The 16,907-nt window shown below is 46.0% G+C and overlaps 1 protein-coding gene across 1 annotated transcript in view; it reads left to right on the top strand.

Moving 5' to 3' along the window:
- Nucleotides 1–16,907, top strand: part of LOC118787474 (peroxidasin) — a 61,269-nt gene that overhangs the window by 13,846 nt on the left and 30,516 nt on the right. The window contains exons 2-4 of the mRNA XM_036543050.1: nt 7,965–8,036; nt 9,788–9,859; nt 14,883–14,954. Coding sequence (XP_036398943.1) covers nt 7,965–8,036; nt 9,788–9,859; nt 14,883–14,954 — 216 coding nt within the window. The remainder of the gene's footprint in view (nt 1–7,964; nt 8,037–9,787; nt 9,860–14,882; nt 14,955–16,907) is intronic.

The following is a 16,907-nucleotide window of genomic DNA, read 5'->3' as shown; positions in this document are numbered from 1 at the left end:
TATCCAGAGATGCTCTTGGTTCAGAAAACCGGTTCGAAGCATCGAAAGGCATGCCATTTGCTAGCTTGGTTGCAGAGACATGTGGAGAAAATATCACCAGGGTGTGGAGGAGGCCATGCGTTGTTGGTTCCACACAGTCCTACTGCATGTGTAGATATTACTCGCTACTCCTCGGCTTGGATTCACTCCCGGGGATACACAGCCAAGCCAGAGTTTGAGAGTGCAGAAAGCCAGGTTACTAACAGGGTTAGCTTAAAACCAGGTGGTGCGGTCAAAAAAAAACTTACGGTTAAAGTGTGAGGACTGGTTTTTGTTAAAGCTGGTGCTCACCCCAACAAGGGACAAACCCGTGTCTGGTGTTCTTAAAGCAGGGTTCTGTGAAACAGTGAGTCGGGACGTTATTGGATCACTGCGCTTTAACCTTGCTTGCTCGCCTGAGCGTACACATGGTGGATATGGGGTTGGTTTGATCTGCCCTTGTGGCTGGTTCTTTCTGTGCAGTGGACAGTGTTGACTGGTTGTCAGTATGAGGTCAGTGGTCTACGGTGAACTATTAAAATCAAATTCCTGGCATTTACATGGTACACGTAATTCAGGTGGCAAGGACAATTATTAAGAAATTCATTTATGTGTATTTTTTTTTTCCCTCTGTTGTTCTGTCCTGTTGAAACTTACCTCCCATTGAAAATGCACTCTGTATACCCCACAGTCCATGACACTGAACATAATGGAATTTCTCAAAGAATAAAAGCTTTTCCCTCAATGTCATTTCAGTGGTTGTTTCAAATGTGATTTACTTTGAAAGACCAGTGTGTAAAAAATACATTTGCACTGAATTCTACTAAATAATGGTTGCGACCACGCGAGACTCACTGTAATCTCTCCTGCCTTCGCACTGTACTTCATACAGGGCGGCTGTTGCCTTTGTTCTCCTTAGCTTAGCTAGTTAGTTCTTGTTGGAAGTGTTTTTGCTGGGAGGAGTTACTGTAATGGACTGTAAACCAGCCACATCCAGTGGCCTGATAACTTTCCCTGCTGGCTGAAATAATCTCACGTACTGAGGTAGGTCTTTTAAGTACTTGCAGCAAAAGCATTTTCTGTCAACCACGAAAACAATATTGATTACGCTATACAGAATAAAACGCACAAAATAATCTGAAGTATTCCCCCTCCTGTACTGTGGGCTAATGTTTGTTCTACTTATTTTCCTCCTCTTTGGCGGTGTGGTTCCGTGTCAGTTTCTTGGCGGCTTGCCTGGTGCACACCTACGTACTCAAACCCTGCAGCCACACTCGTTGAATGTGTATATTAATAAACAACGCCAGAAGTCTCCGTGCGAAATTATGGCAGACCTGTTTCCCAGCGCTGTAAGCCTGCCAGACCTGTGAGGAAAGACCATTAGAATGTTGGCATGACCAGAGGAGGCCATTCACCCCGTCCATATAAAGTAATGATAAATTTGTACTCCGTGTGCTAGTTCTCTTCCATTACGGAATGATTCAAACAGCCGTAACAATAAATACAGCAATAAAATACATTCAAGAAATATTTAAGAGCTATTAATCAATTAAAGGATATATTGAAGTTGTCGCCCAACTGGAGTGAAACTGTCACTCTGTCCAGCTGAACTAGCTCAGGACCTCTTGACACTATGGCAGATCCTGATGAGTTGTTCCATACTTGCCATGATCTATACTTCACAGTGTAGATGTGTTCAGTGTAGATTGTCTGCTGCTGTAATATTACAGAGTAAGAAAGGCATGCTTCTTCACTGTCACTTTATTGGGAATTGCCCATTGTTTAACCTCTATATTCCTATCTACAGTGCATCATCACTCTCTGGGCTGCAGAGCAGATTACCTGAAGCTGAGGGTTAGATCTTAGATAAGCTTCAGCTTTGCTTTCCAGAGAAGTGAGCAGCACGTTGTGGCACCGGGACAGTTGTATTGGGTTTGCGCTGTGAGCGGAAGATCACGTATTGTTTTTATTTTCCTTCCCGCTGTCTGCATCGTAGATCGCGCCTATAATAGGGCCAGCGTGTTGGAGGCTAAAGGGGAAAAAAATTAAAAAAAGAAAAAATAGTTTTGGCTGAAACGCTTGAATAAGCCTTTTGAATGAACACAATAAATGCATGGACAGGAATAAATGGCCTAAATCAATGGATGCTGAAATCTTAAGATTGGCGGAGGCCATTTTCCCACAGCGAGCAAACAGCCCCATGTTGACGGAGAGATTTGCAGCTCAGGAATTATAAACGCGTGGGCAGATTAGCTCGCTGTTCATAGGAGTGACGCTGTGTTGGTTCCCGTTTGTTTATTTGAGTGATTCATCAGTCACAGCACCGTTGTTAGACCATAAGCCCACGCCTGGCAGCTGGTTTTGCTGCCGACCGTGATGGTGACGATGGCGATGTCATGCTGTTCTTTAAGGACCTGTCACTTCAGGGGGTTTCCCTGGGTGCCTGTTTGGCGGAGGGAGAGATGTGGAGGTAACTGAGGCGTTCTGGGGTCCTATGCAGTGTGGTGTCGGCTCATTACATCGACCTTACGCACGCACACGCACGCACACACACACACACAAACGGACACACGCCCAAATAAACGGAGTGTTCGTGACTGCATAAGAGGCTGGAGAACAATGGCAGCATTCATTAACTGGGATCAGCGGTGGGCGTAGCGTGGTGACAGGCCTTTTACTTTTAGATATTACCTGATGTGCGTCTCTGAAACACAACCAAAACCAGCTCCCTGCGGCCATTCGAGACGTGATGTAATTCTTCTCCCGGTTCTTTCCCCTCTGTCTGTAAACACACACGTTTTCAGGACATTCCATGCTCGAAAGTGGCAGTGTTTTTGCAACCCTTCGGGCATCTGTAAATCAGCAGGCCAGCTGAAGCAGAAAATGACCTCGGGACAATATTTCAGTTATTTTTCCTCTTTTTACAATGATGTTGAACATTCACTCCATAGCAGCCTGAGAGAAAGGGATCATGGGTAATTCCTCAGTAGCTTGTCCTGTAACACTCTTGAACAGACCAAAAAACAAGGCTGGCAGCAGACCAAAGCCGCATCCCTCATTCTGCACTGGTTTGTCACCCCTAAGGCCTGGAGGTGAGACCTGACCCATCAGGAAAAACACACAAACTCCCAAAATTCCTTGTGGCCTCTATCTCTACCTCCAGGCTGTGAAACTGAAGGCAGAATGAAATGTAAACATGAACTCCACCTCCCTCCAAAGGTGGTGCTATCAGCAGTGTTTCTCAGCTTTAATTACTCAGGGCAGTAATATTTAAAAATATTAGAGGGTATAGAGGGTACACCTGTGGACCCCCCCCCCCCCTTGAGTCAGAGAACCTGTTCATAGAAGGGCATGTCTTTCTTCAGCTGGTATTTAATTTTGATTATGACCTTACGCTGTGATTTACGTATCTTGCATCTGCAGTATGATTCATTTATACAGCTGGTATTTACAGAAGCCACTCGAGGTAACAACCTTTTCTGAAGGGTATCGCAGTGGTGTTCCCCATGTGGGAATCAAACCCACAATCTCCTGGTCCCGTGCCCAGTTCCTCAACCACAAGACCACAGAAGCAACCGGGTCCCTCTGTGAATTAAACCCACACCATGATCTAAGGTAGTCCTGTGTGTTCCCCCAGGCAGGGATACCCAGTCTCTGAGGAGTGTAGGAAAAGGCCCCCTTTCCCTTCAGGTCCCCCGGTACTCCTCCGCGGAGAGTGGCCCTGAGGTGGGCGGCCTGTGTCCCAGCATGCCGCTGAAGCACAACGCCCCGGGTGGAGCTTTGTGTCGTCCCCTCGCGGCGTGCTCCCTGGTGTTCTGCTCCGCCCCCGTCGTCTCTCCCAGCTGTCTCTCAGGCGGAAATGGAGGGAAAACCTCAGACCAGGGATCCGGTTTCAGTAGCGGCTCTCTGAATGAAATGTAAGCAAACAAGTCTTGGCTTGGTGTCCTCCTGAAACGAGAAGGAAAAAAACCCAAAACCTTTCCCCCCTCCGGCGTAGTATCTCCGGCTCTGGGAATCTCTGCGGAAAGAAAGACAGACGCTCCTGAGAATAACGCGCCCGGGGTAACAGGTCTGCACTGGCATTTCACAAAGCAGTTAGAGGGGACAGAGGTGTGGATGTGGGCAGACTGCCTGTCTGTCTGTCTTGTTAGAATGATTTCATTCCCAAATGACACTGCTACATCTCAGTAACTGTGCTATATGATAGCTGTACCTCAGTTTTAGCGTGTAGTGACATTCCCGTGATCTCCCATGACACAGCTGAACTTCTGCATTTTGTCTGAGATATTGTATGGATTCACGGTTTCTGTCCCTGCAGTTCTGGAAATTTCAGTGCTTATTAGCCTGTATAGATCAGCACAAAGGCCTTTTAGACTGTACAGATCCACCCAGATATGAAATGCAAGTGCATCTACAGTATGCATCATTGAACATCACAACGAAGAGAAGCAAAGGCATACTATTGTGAGGCCACTGAGAAGAAATCTGTTTAATTAAACTCATGCTGGCCTTATGCTCTTCAGAGTTCTAGTTCTGCGCTCTAACTGATCTGCGTAATGCGCCACCCGTGAGATTCGCGATTCGCGCCAGACTGTACAGTCCGGGCCACGCGGGGCGTCAGAGAACGCCTCTTGCGTTTGCAGGGCGTTGCCAGTGTCCGCAGTGAGAACATCTTTAATGCTGACGTCGTGTTCTGCGCTAGTCTCAACAACCGGACAGCGCAGCTGCAGAACCTCTCGGCAATCGAGGAATCGGACGCGGCGGGAGTCCGCTCTACTGCCTTCCTCTGCGCGCAGCTCAGGGGAAGCCGTCGGAACATCGGTGTAACAAGATGCATCATGGGGAAACCTGATCTGGCGTCATCTCGGCCTCTGTTTTAGTATCCCGTAGCCCTGGAATAGATGCTTCCCACAGAGCCGGTCAGTCAGTTTGGTGAAGCGACCCCTCCACTGCGCTCGGGTTCTGAGGAGGCCCTCAGCAGCAGGGTCACAGTTTTCTGAGGGTTTACTGGCTTTTTGTTGCCGTTTCCCTCCCACGCCAGGCATGTCTTTACCTGACCCTCCCTCGCAGCTGCTGAGCGCTGGTTTGAAGCGTTCCGCCTCTCTCTCTCCAGCTTTGTGTTTCCCACCTGCAGTTGCTGCAGAGCAGACAGTGAGCACGTACGCTATGGCTACTGAAATGCCTCCTCACCCCAATCCCTGTCCTCGTTGGAAAGGCTCTTTTGAACTGGCCTGTTGATTATGAGTGGACCTCTGGCTGTGAAATATGAATGGTTTAGAATCCGGCAAACGAGGAACGAACCACTGGCACTGGCAAATGAGGCAACAGTAATACATACAGTGATCTTGTACGTCACATTACATTGTGGTCATTTAGCAGATGCTCTTATCCAGAGTGACTTACATAGGTTATAAACTTATACATAGGTTACAATTTTGACATGGATATTTACTGAGGCAATTCTGGGTACCTTGCCGAGGGGCACAGCAGCAGTGCCCCAAAGGGGAATTGCACCAGAAGCCTTTCTGTTACAAGCCCGGCTCCTTGCCACTATACAACACTGCTGCCCTACGTTGGCAGTAAATTACAGTAAACGTACAATAAAGATTGTTTGTTTGTGGCCTGTCTGGATTTATTTGGTTCTGCACCTATGGCAAAGGAATATGCCCCCTTTCTCAATTCCTGTCCTCATTGGAATGGCTCTTTTGAACAGACCTATCGATGTTGAGTGGACAGAGTTTATTGTACAGGCTCTGGCTGTGAAATTTGAATTGTGGGGAATCTGGTAAACAAGGAATGAACCCTTGGCACAAGCAAAATGAAGCTGGACTAATTTTGGTATTTTGTTGCAGCAGCCAATGACAACAGTGCATTTCAGTAACGCTGATCTTGTTGGCTTATCCTCGATCAAAGGAAACAAACACAAGCAGCTGAACGCCACGATAATAGAATTATGACATCACCAGGAAATCACCACAAGAAATTTCCAAACCAACACTTGGGATTCTACATAACTTACTAAACCTAAACCTTTTATCTGCTATTATAGGAATCCCACTCAGCCCTTCCTTTACGAGTCAGCTGCTCATGACACCCCTCCTGCACCCCATTTCCTCCTCTTTTCCCCATTTATGGTGTTCAAATTGGGGGGGGGGGCAGAAACCTCATCCTAATGGCCAGGTGTGATCCCTTCATAGGACTTCAAGCCAAAGGTTAACATCCCCATACCCACATCAAACTGCATACCTCTGTAGCCACCAAAATGCACATCTGCATTGTCTAGAAACCCATTTAACAATTAAGGCCAGGGAACACTTAGTACATTAGTGACACATCAGTCTGCATGGTATACTCACCTAAGAAAATCTCTTCATTACTGACACAGTGACATCCAGTAATCCTGTAGCAAAAAGCACCCCGAGAATTTGAAAACATCCACCAGACAGGGATATTTTTTTTACTAAGCCCCAGGAAATGTATATGCGCGTTGAATATTACTGACCCAAGTGTCATAAATTCCTAACGTTTGTGACCATGTTTTTCAAACGGGACCTTTTTTAGTTTCAGTTGTGTTTGAACTGGAAGGTTATTCCTGCTTTGCAGCTATAGTTGAGATTGCTTCTGTCCCTTAGCATCCAGTCACCGTAGAACTGTCCTCCTCGTCCACAGTGTGTGCTTGCAGCAGGGGTGCGACGGCCGTTTTAACCTGCACATAGAGATTCAGCACGTTTAACTCCGTGAGGCGCCGGAAAACGGAGCGCGTTTGGCTGGCCTGGTTTTGGCGGAACCCGAGCCGGGTCGCACGCGGCTGTCGTCGCCGCCTCCGCGACAGAGGAAACGACGATATGAAATATTCCACCGTCTAATAAGGAGCATATGCGCGCCGAGCAGGCGACCCACAAACACAGACTGAGCAGGAAGAACAGGTTCCCTGGAAAAGAGCGGCCGTCTTCTCAGAAACGAGGGCGCATAGCTTTATGATTTAGGCCTGTTAGATTTAGTGCCTGCTGTGTTAGGCAACAAGAACATGCCGGGCCTAAATATTGTAACAGTAACAATCGGTTAAGAAATGTGTTACTGGGCAAAGTTCAAGCTATTTTCGATCAACTGGGAGGACAGAGAGGAGTAGCCAAGGGCAGCTTGGGCAGCTTGCATTAGCTCTCCAAATTTCACAAGCTCACAATAACCATTGCTGGTAATCAGCTACCTTCTGTCTTGCACACAGATATCTCTCCCTGTGTAGAACTGCTCTGTCATGAACCTCACGCGAAGGTTACTCCTGTCCGAGCAGGGGGCTGCTCAGTTAACGCTGTGGACCATTGTTTCTGTGTGCGTGTGTCCGTGTGTGTGTCCGTGTGTGTATCCGTGTGTGTGTCCGTGTGTGTGTCCGTGTGTGTGTGCGTGTGTGTGTGCGTGTGTGTGTGTGTGTGTGTGTGTGTGTTTCAAAGGGCAGGTCAGCTGATGAGTGCCCCACGGTGGAGCCTGTGGTTGACCGCCAGTGTGGGATGCGTGTTGCTCATTGGCACACAGAGATAGCGCTATCACTGTTTTGGCTGCTGCTTTGGGGTTACTGTTGCATTTTGGTTGGGATGCAGCCGCCGTGACTCACACCCCGGTGTTTCTGAGCGTCACGCCCGAGCGCTTTGTTGTGGCGGTCGCAGCCCGAAGGCACTCCGGTCCTCAACAGTACAGCAGTGTCCGTTCCTCAGAGCCCTGATTACAGACGCCGCAGCTGCGGCCCGCGGAGGGCTGGGGAATGCACAGTTTACAGACCTCTTGTTTGTGAAGTGAAGCGTTTGTGGCTCTGCTGAATCAGTGGGAATTCCCCCCCCACCCCCCGTCAGTCTCCCAAATCGCTGCGGTTGCATTTTAAGGAGTTCACGTGTTAATGATTCCTTTGCCAGATTCTTCGACTCACTGATATTTTTCTTCTTTTACCTCCACAGAGACCTGAGGTTCAACAAAATAAAGGACATCCTCCCCGGCTCCTTTAGACGGCTAAAAAATCTCAACACCTTGTAAGTACCGTCGTTTCATCCTCGATAGATCCAGTTCATGAATTCAGAGCAAAGTGTCGCTCGCAGCATGTTGAAGGGCTCCCTCCTGGAACGCATCATTGGGTTTCAGTGGACCTCTTGTGTATTTCTGGAAAACTACGCAGACTCCTGTTGGCAGAGCTAAAAAAATTCTTGAGCCTGGTTCAGCTGTGGTTTTGCGCATGTAGCAGGTTACTTCCCGATCTGAGAGGAATTTATTTTCTTTTTACCTCACAGTACCATCTGTCACACTTCTCCCCTGAATGTATATGGGCTTCCACACAGAACAGGTAGAACTGAGTACCTACACCAGTGTGTAGGGATGCAGTTTAAACACTGGTAGCAGGTGCTCTTCCACTGGCGTCTGTACAGTAGCAGGCAGTTGCGATAACAAACTTTGAAGTAAACGGTTATTTAATAGCTAGTTCATGGTTGAGCTGATAAATCTCTTGATAAATCAAAGATAAAATACTCAATAACTGATGGACCAAAGAGTGGATTTTTTTTTTCCTTTGCAAAACCAGGTGCATCCCTCTCTCATTTTTACTAACAGGCTGTCCACCATGTTTTTTTTTTTTTTTTTAATAAATTTTACACCTCTCACTCTAATATGATTGGCTGTGCAGGGAAATATTTCAGCTTCGGCTTCTGTGTGCCCGCCGACTGGCCATCTACCTCGCTGCTGCCAGCTCCCCACAGACAGTGGTGTGTTTTGTTGCTTGTGGATAACGGTCTCTGTCCCCCTAACGCTTAGCGGGGAGCGGACTGGCCATTTCGCCTGGATTGGGCGCTTGACTGAAACGACTGAAGTTTCAGATCAGATCAACATTGTGTCAATATTGAAATGCAGTTACAAGAATACTGAGTCTCTCAGACCCGGAGTTGTCTTTTTTTTTTTTTTAAAGGCCGTACCAAGGCATGGTTGGATGGACTGATCACATGGGAAAGAGGTGGCCCTCACGAGGCCATGGATGCATGCTCAGCCAAACACTTTCCCTGAGTTTAATTTACTCAGAGAGCAATTAAGTCCTTCACATATCACATTGATGAGTCATTCATACGTTTTACAGTATTAGCCAACAGTTGGCCAGTCATCTTTAGAAATGTTGGGTACTGCTGTAGCTCATAATTCCCATTTTAAATGTTAGCCTATATTATGGTTTGGTCTGTGTTTGCTTCAGGTCAACTCAGGTAGTACTGCCCACAGGGGCTCAAACGGGGTTACTGGTAAGGCCCCATTTTCGATGAGCGTTGGTAATTAGCTCACGTGGATTTCTGATGAATATGGTCCTTGGCCCTCGTCTTATTTTACGATCTTGCACGCCCTGCACACAGCATCGTTCTTGGAAACTTTTGGTGGTGTAAAAATAACATGAAAGTGCCGTTTTTGATGCTTTCCAGATTATCCGCTTGTTTTCTTAGCCATTAAAGGTACAGAGCAAATTGCGTCATTGTGGCAGGAATTAAACCAACAGCCGGTGGACTGCGGCTCGGCCTGCAGGACGCCCGCAAACTGCATTTACGTGTGCTTTTTTCTGCATTTTATCATGCGCCATGATGAATACTTGACAAATTTGAGAAATGTAGCCAGTATTTCTTTTCTTTTTTTTTTTTTACTGTTGATATTGGGCTGCAATGGACATGATTTTGCCATGGTAATTGTAAACTGTTTTGTGTTTGCAATGTTCTTCCAAAGTTGTGACCATACTAATTAATGTTATTTTTATTTCAAGGCTGCTGAACAATAATCAGATAAGAAGAATCCCGAGAGGTGCCTTTGAGGATCTGGAAAACCTGAAATATCTGTGAGTTTACAAAATTTTGTTTTTTTTTTTTTTGTTTTTTTTTCTCTCTCTGTCACTGAAGAATGGAACAGACACTTGACTCCTGTCATGACCGGTAAACTGCTGAGCTGGAAGAGTGTTTCCTCAAGTTCAGTTAGTCTTTAACGAGGTTCCTTAACTGTATTCCATTTCATAAATTTCATATGAGACGTGGTACCTCTCGTGTCTGTTAGCGGTTCATCTTCAGCGTTTCAATACTTAAAGATTTAATCAAAAGACAACTTTTTTTCACTTTGGAGGAAGATTTTGCATCTTCGTATCACATTATTTTTATTTAGACATAATTGTCTCATTCTCCTGTACCAAAAGCAGTGACTTCCCTCCCATCCCTGCTTAGATATCGTGTGGCTTTGAAAAACAAGCAGGAAATCACAATCGTGTTGATTTCGGTTTTTTAAACACGATCCAGCTACTCCCGCGTTACTCTGCAAGGGCCTATAATTGCTTCAAGGCCATGAGCTTGGCTGCCATTTTCCCCATTTTTCCGTAATTAGCTGTCCTCGTTATCGCAGAGTGACCGTAACATGATCTGCTGGTTATTGATCCTAACAATAGCGTAGCGCCATGGGAGAACTTCAACTCGCAGGGCAGGGAGTTCTTCGATTAGCTGTGTTCCAATAAGGCTTGGCTGTCATAGCTGATTGCTATTAATATAGCTTTGTTCAGGGCAGTGAACAGCGAACACTTGTAACTTTCCATTTGCAATTCAAGGGAGGACTGACTCCAGTGACTCTCTCTCGCGGTTTGCTGGCTCTTTACAAAGTTAAATTGACACTGTGGATATTATTGGATTACACTGGCAGCCATCACTGTTCATTAATGCCAGACTGAAAGGAAACGATGCTGGCGTGCTCAGAGTCACTTAAGCAGCCAGATCATTTTAACTTTGCCGTGTCAGTCCAGTGGAGGAGGGAAAAAAAAAAAAAAAAACGAAACAAAGACTTTCAGGGAAACCTACAGAAGAAGTGCCAGCGGGGGGTAGAAGATTTTGGCATTCTTCATTGTTACCAGTGAGACGTTGATCGATTTGTTGCCTTTCTTTTGCTGTAAAATAAGAAGTAAATTGGCGGTACGAGCTGACGAGAACGCTTACCCGTCCGTTGGTTTCCTTTGTTTAAAATGGACGCCTCCCCGCTCTGTCAGAGGAAGGGAAACGGCCGTAATCGGCTTCTCTGGCTCACATGTGGCGGTTCCTGCCTTTGTTAGTCACAACCTCATTATAAAGCCCGCCGCATTTCAGCCTGTGGTGCGAGGGGCCGTCTGTGTTGACGTTAGAGTGGGGGTAAGTATGTCTGAAACGTCTGCTCTCTTACCTTCTGCTCTCGGCTGAAGGCATTCGCTGACTCAGCTCCGTCTGTACCTTCCAGGCCCACGGCCGCAGAGACAGCTGAGTCACGTCAGCGCACACAGCCCTCTCATTTCTCATTTCCATGTGAACCTTGCTCGCCGCAGAAGACATTGATTGTCCGTGCTGTAAATATGAGGTTTACAGCAGATGTTCTCCACAACAGAAGCTGTGGAAATTGTTGGTCAGACCATCTGCATAGGGATTCCTGTCCTAATCCTTCTAAACTGGGGAAAAAAAAGGCCCTGTCATCAAAATGTAACCAACACAGCTATGTGCAGACAAGAAACAGATAAGGTTCGGATTTGTGCTGACACAGCAGTTAAATGAAAAAGACCCATATAAAATTTGTTTTGTACAAATAAATATTTTCACTAAACAATCCCATAGTTCATATGAACTTTCTTCCCAGCAAAGGATTGTGCTGTACATGTTCATCCAGTCGCTAAAACGGCTGTTTAAGACCCACTTTTGCTGCGCTCATTAACAACAGTACATCTGACTTCAAGTCTCCTGACGTTTTGAAAGCCCACCATAGAGGCTGGAGAAGTGGTCTTCATTTTCAAATTGCATCACAGTTGAGCAAAAACAGATGACTTTGCAACACAAGCATTCCACTGCCATTATTCTGCTGTATTTGGAACGTTTTGACCATTTTGGGCAAATGTCCGATAGCACTATCATCTTATATCGGGTTCTTTCTCTTTCCACTGTCAAAAACAATGCTTTCTGAAAGCAAAGAAATTAAAGATCTGATTTCAAATCTCACAAAACGGGCAGTGTAAAAAGTGCGCAGCAAGAGAATGAGCAGAATTTATTTTATAGCATTTATGATTTCTTCAGCAGTGCCCATTGAGCAGGTTTTCTGTTCAGTAGTACACTTAAGCTTCAGTTTTACTCTCATATTTCTGCTGGTTGTGACATTGAATAATTAACTCCTAGAAAAGCCTATATTTCAGGGAAATAACCAGGGCAAACGTCATAGGATTACAATTAGAAATAATCTGAAAAGCAGCAAGGCCACACTGGTCCTTAAAATGAAGTTGTTGTACCCCTTTCCCCCTTTATTGCATTTGCCTCAGTTCAGATACTTTACAGAGCAAATAGCTTTATACTGATACGTTTACACAACCGTCCAATTTGTTTTCCACTTAAATTGAACGTGTCGGTTTAAAAGGTATCCCTGAGAGGCTGAAGGTTATACTTTCCCTGCGACAGTCCAAACATGGCGAGCAAATAAAGGTTTCTGCACCCGCCTGTCAATTGACAAAAAGGTTTCCCCCTCCATCAGAGGGGAAGGCGGAAGTGTTTGCGCTCAAACCCGTCTGTCCGGTGACGTTTGAACCCCTCCCTATAAGGATGCTGTAATTAGAACACAGGCGACATTTGAAGTCGGCCGTTTGGTTTAATTATAAGGCCAGCCCCCCTTTAGTTTGAGTTAAACTGGGGTCAGAAAAACCCAACCTGTGGTAGCAGGCTGTCCACACCCTTCCCCCCTGTCCCAACGTGGATGTTGCCCCGCCCCCCTCTCTGACTTTACCCATGGCAACCTCTCCTTTATATGCTCAACCAGGGCCTCTCAGACTGAACTCACGCGATGGCAACAACTGACACTCTTCCGCTGCATCACCAGATCAGGCTTCGGCTGGAATTCAGCATAAATGAACCCACCCCTATCCTGCTGATTACAAGATCAGAAAGCAATTCAGGAAAAGGCCGTCTTATTTTGTGCCAGTGCAAAATTCTGGCCCTCATTTGCATTACAGCTGCTAGACTAGTCAAATCAGATCCGCGTGGTGTCAGGGGACATTAATTTGGGGAAGCAGGAGTCCTTTTTTTTGTTTAGTTTTTTTTTGTAAAATACTGTAATAAATTCCAGAACTGATTCAAGTCGAACGTAGATGTCTGTATCCTTATGCAGAGAACGCAAGGCCTGTTAAGGGCATGTAGAGGAAAACCGGGTCAATGCAGTGCTGTACTGTACTGTAGACAGAAGAGGCCACAAGGAGCTGTTGGGTTATTACATTAAATATAATTACAGCCCAGCCCCCCCACCCCCACCCCAGAAAAATGGCCCCACAGTTGGCGGTCCCCCTTTCCCACAAACACCTCATTCTTGAGGCCTTAGCGCAAATGAGCAGTCACGGTCGTGTCGGTACACTGCGCTTTCATCTGACCACACGAGCCCTCGCTCTCCGTCGCTAAGATACAGCGAGACTCATCGATAACTCAGCAAAGCGTATTCATCCCCACAGTTCTCATCCCGCCAGGGCAAAACGGTTCGTCCATATCGTGGGAACAGCCTTCGATGTCATTTTCCCGAATGCGGGGCGAAGGGTCTGAGCCGGCCAATGGGGAAGGAGCGTGACTCCAGGGGAGGCTGAAGGGTCTGAGCCGGCCAATGGGGAAGGAGCGTGACTCCAGGGGAGGCTGAAGGGTCTGAGCCGGCCAATGGGGAAGGAGCGTGACTCCAGGGGAGGCTGAAGGGTCTGAGCCAGCCAATGGGGAAGGAGCGTGACTCCAGGGGAGGCTGAAGGGTCTGAGCCGGCCAGTGGGGAAGATTGTGACTCCGGGGGGTAATAATGTGGTCAGCCCTGTGCGCAGTCTTCTTGCGCTTTCTGAAGAGGAAGTGACTCGTTGCCTTAGAGTCGATGGTGCTGTTCTTTGCTCCTGTGGGCTGAAAGTCTGCTGTCCTGCGAGGCTTTTTGTAGGTCAGGGTGGGTCAGAGGAGAGGCGGAAATTTACACGGCCTGGGAGTTCATGGAAAGAAGCCAGAGCACAATGTACACATATTTTGAGGCTCAGTTTTTTATTTGTCCTTAATAAGTACGTGATATTGGTCTGTTTATTGATCCCCTGTGGGCTTGTCGTGACGTCCAGTTCAGCCAGGAATGCTAGAGCTGAAATCATGCTTTCATTCGATGAAATGTTAGAAATACTAGATCAGGCAAACGTGCCCTGTCAAATGGATCCTCTGCGTATCATCTACATATTAATCTTGGTTTAGTTTAAAGTTCAGTTCCTCAGAGATGCACAGAAAGGCATTCCCCACACTGGAGGGAAGTGAACACATGGCCAAGAAATCACATGATTTAGTCTCTAATTTAAGCCGACAATTGTGTGTGCTTGTTTTTTTTTTTTGTTTTTTGCTAATACTGTAATCTTTGATTGTTAAATGTTAAACGTGTGATTTTATTAATTTATTTTTAATGCAATTGTAACATTAATAACCTTTTATTAATTACGATTGAGCTGTGATTCCCAGTTTGGCTAACGTTTGGTTTGACCCACTGCTTCTGTTCACCAAGACCCTTGCATTAATCATCTAATGTAATTGTTTAAAATGTGCCAGTAAAACTGATTGTTGTGTAACTGTAAATGTAACTGTAATTGTAACTGTAATCTCTAACTTCCGGATTGGCTGGCTGATTTAACTAGCTGTCCAACCAGAAGGGGACAAGAACCTAATTAAACAGCTTCATGTAACGAGCTCAATAAAGGCGCTGCCTGTTTGTGTCACTGGTCACATTTGCTGGCCTGTGGAAGTAAGTGTTAAAACGCACAATGTATTGCAGAGTAATTCCCTCCCGATTGATACCCTGTGTGTTTACTAATATTACTGATTATTTCTTCTTTCAGCTATTTGTACAAGAATGAAATCCAATCAATTGACAGACAAGCATTTAAGGGACTTGTGTCCCTAGAGCAACTGTAAGTGACCTACTCCTCCTCCTACCTCCTCCCCCCCCCCCCCCACGTGCCTAATACCTGTCCCGCCTCTCGAACCCTGAGCACTTTGTGTCACATTGCCGATGTGCATGTCATCTCTGCATCCCACGTTACCCCCCCCCCCCCCCTTTGTGTGGCGCTGACCCCTTGACCTCTTGACCTCTTGACCCTCTGCATGTCTAGCATGTCCCGTTGCCATTGGCTGCGAGAGGGGGCAGCAGCATGGCACCGTCACAGGACCGTAGACGTAACCCCAGCGATTTGTGTTCATGTACGTGTGCTTAGTCGTCCCCCCGCCCCCCCCCCCACCCCCCGTCTGTATGGCTTGCCGATCCTGCGTTTCCATTGGCGCTGCCTAGCGTCGGCCGCTTGCCTCATGTTGGTCTTGACAACTATGAGCCTGAGAAAGTTAATATAATGTGTGCTTCACCAGAGGTCTAAAGTGTTTTCCCCCTGCTCTGATCTCTCTACTGTAGAGCTTGCTGAAGCTGCACCGCGCACATTACCCAAGCAGTAAAACTTGAGATTCTCATTTCTTGATGAATTAACCCAGAGTTGGCCTGCATAGGTTGTCTTCGATAGGATGAGGGACAGTGTAGTTGTGTGTGTATATGTGTGTTTATATTCTGCATATAGAGGATATCATCTAATTCATCTATCGTGAATGGATTCAGCCTGTATGTTCAACATTAGGCTTAAGCATATTCAGTCTGGTCAGAAATCCATCATGCTGTCTTATTTGAAATATTATTTATAGTTGTTTGGGAAATTGCCTTTGAATTGCTGTTCAGTACTTTAATTTTGGTGTCTGGCATCAAGTGATGTTGGATGAAGCTTCATACTCTCCTTATACACAGTACTGAAGTGTTTACAAAAGTCTGACCTCACCTCACTAAATTAAACTTGACCACAGGTTGTGGTTTTCTTTTTTTCCAATGGAGGGAACATGCTTTAGACCAAATAACAGATTTGTTCTGCATTGTTTTTTGTGGTTCAGTTAAAGGGTCAGAGTTTGTAAGATAATTCCAGCCAGAGTTGCATTAGGTTAGAGATTTTTTGTTTGATTCTTGTGAGGAATCTGCTTTTGTTGCTGAAAACTACAGCATAGTGCTGCTACTTCCAATTCAACTACAACACTGACACAGTATGTATTCTGTATGCTGACTTGGGTCTACAAGAAGACCCAATAATTGGACCCTGTCATTTGTTGATGACAACGTTCAATTATTATTTCAAGGCACATGTGATATTATTACAGGTTGATATACATCAGATATCACAAATAATTGATCATTCTAATATCTGAATAATGTCTTGATTGCCTGAATTAATTGAAAGAGCAGCGAAAATTGTTTCATTGCATGTCTTGTGGGCCTCTTCCTCAGATCTTAGTGTGTGTTCCTACGCTAGCGTGATGCTAAGAAAGCACAGTAAAGACTCGTGGAATGAAGTACTGTTTCAGCTTGTTTCAGGCTGCATTTATGTTAATTGCTCGCAGCGACGGCAAGTGTAGTGTTTTCTATTTATTGAACAAAAAAAGAACTTGATTTACAACCAGTGGTCCCATTACAAAGTCTGCGTGCTTTCAGCTGGTATTGACGTAACCTTCACCAAACAGGAGAGAGGCCTATATTTGCATCGCACAGCTGGTTTACTTTAAAAAGCGAAACATTTCCCTCTCTTATTAAAGGCTTTGTAGAACGAGCGGATCAATCTGCAGTGCCCCAGGCCATAAAAAGGGGGGGGGGGGCAGGGTTTGGCAAACGACGGAAAATACATCGCCCCTACAAGCCGCATTCCCGGAGCTCACACCACTGCGTGGTTATCTAAACAAATACGGGTGAAAGCGCCTTCCGGCCACATTGACTTAAGGTGGTAAACTCTGGCAAAAAAAGCGACCGCGACTCCAGTTTTTCAGCAAACCCCGTGCATGCT

Source organism: Megalops cyprinoides, chromosome 12 (genome assembly GCF_013368585.1).
Source record: "Megalops cyprinoides isolate fMegCyp1 chromosome 12, fMegCyp1.pri, whole genome shotgun sequence".
Lineage (NCBI taxonomy): Eukaryota > Metazoa > Chordata > Actinopteri > Elopiformes > Megalopidae > Megalops > Megalops cyprinoides.
This window is presented reverse-complemented; position numbering and strand designations above follow the sequence as displayed.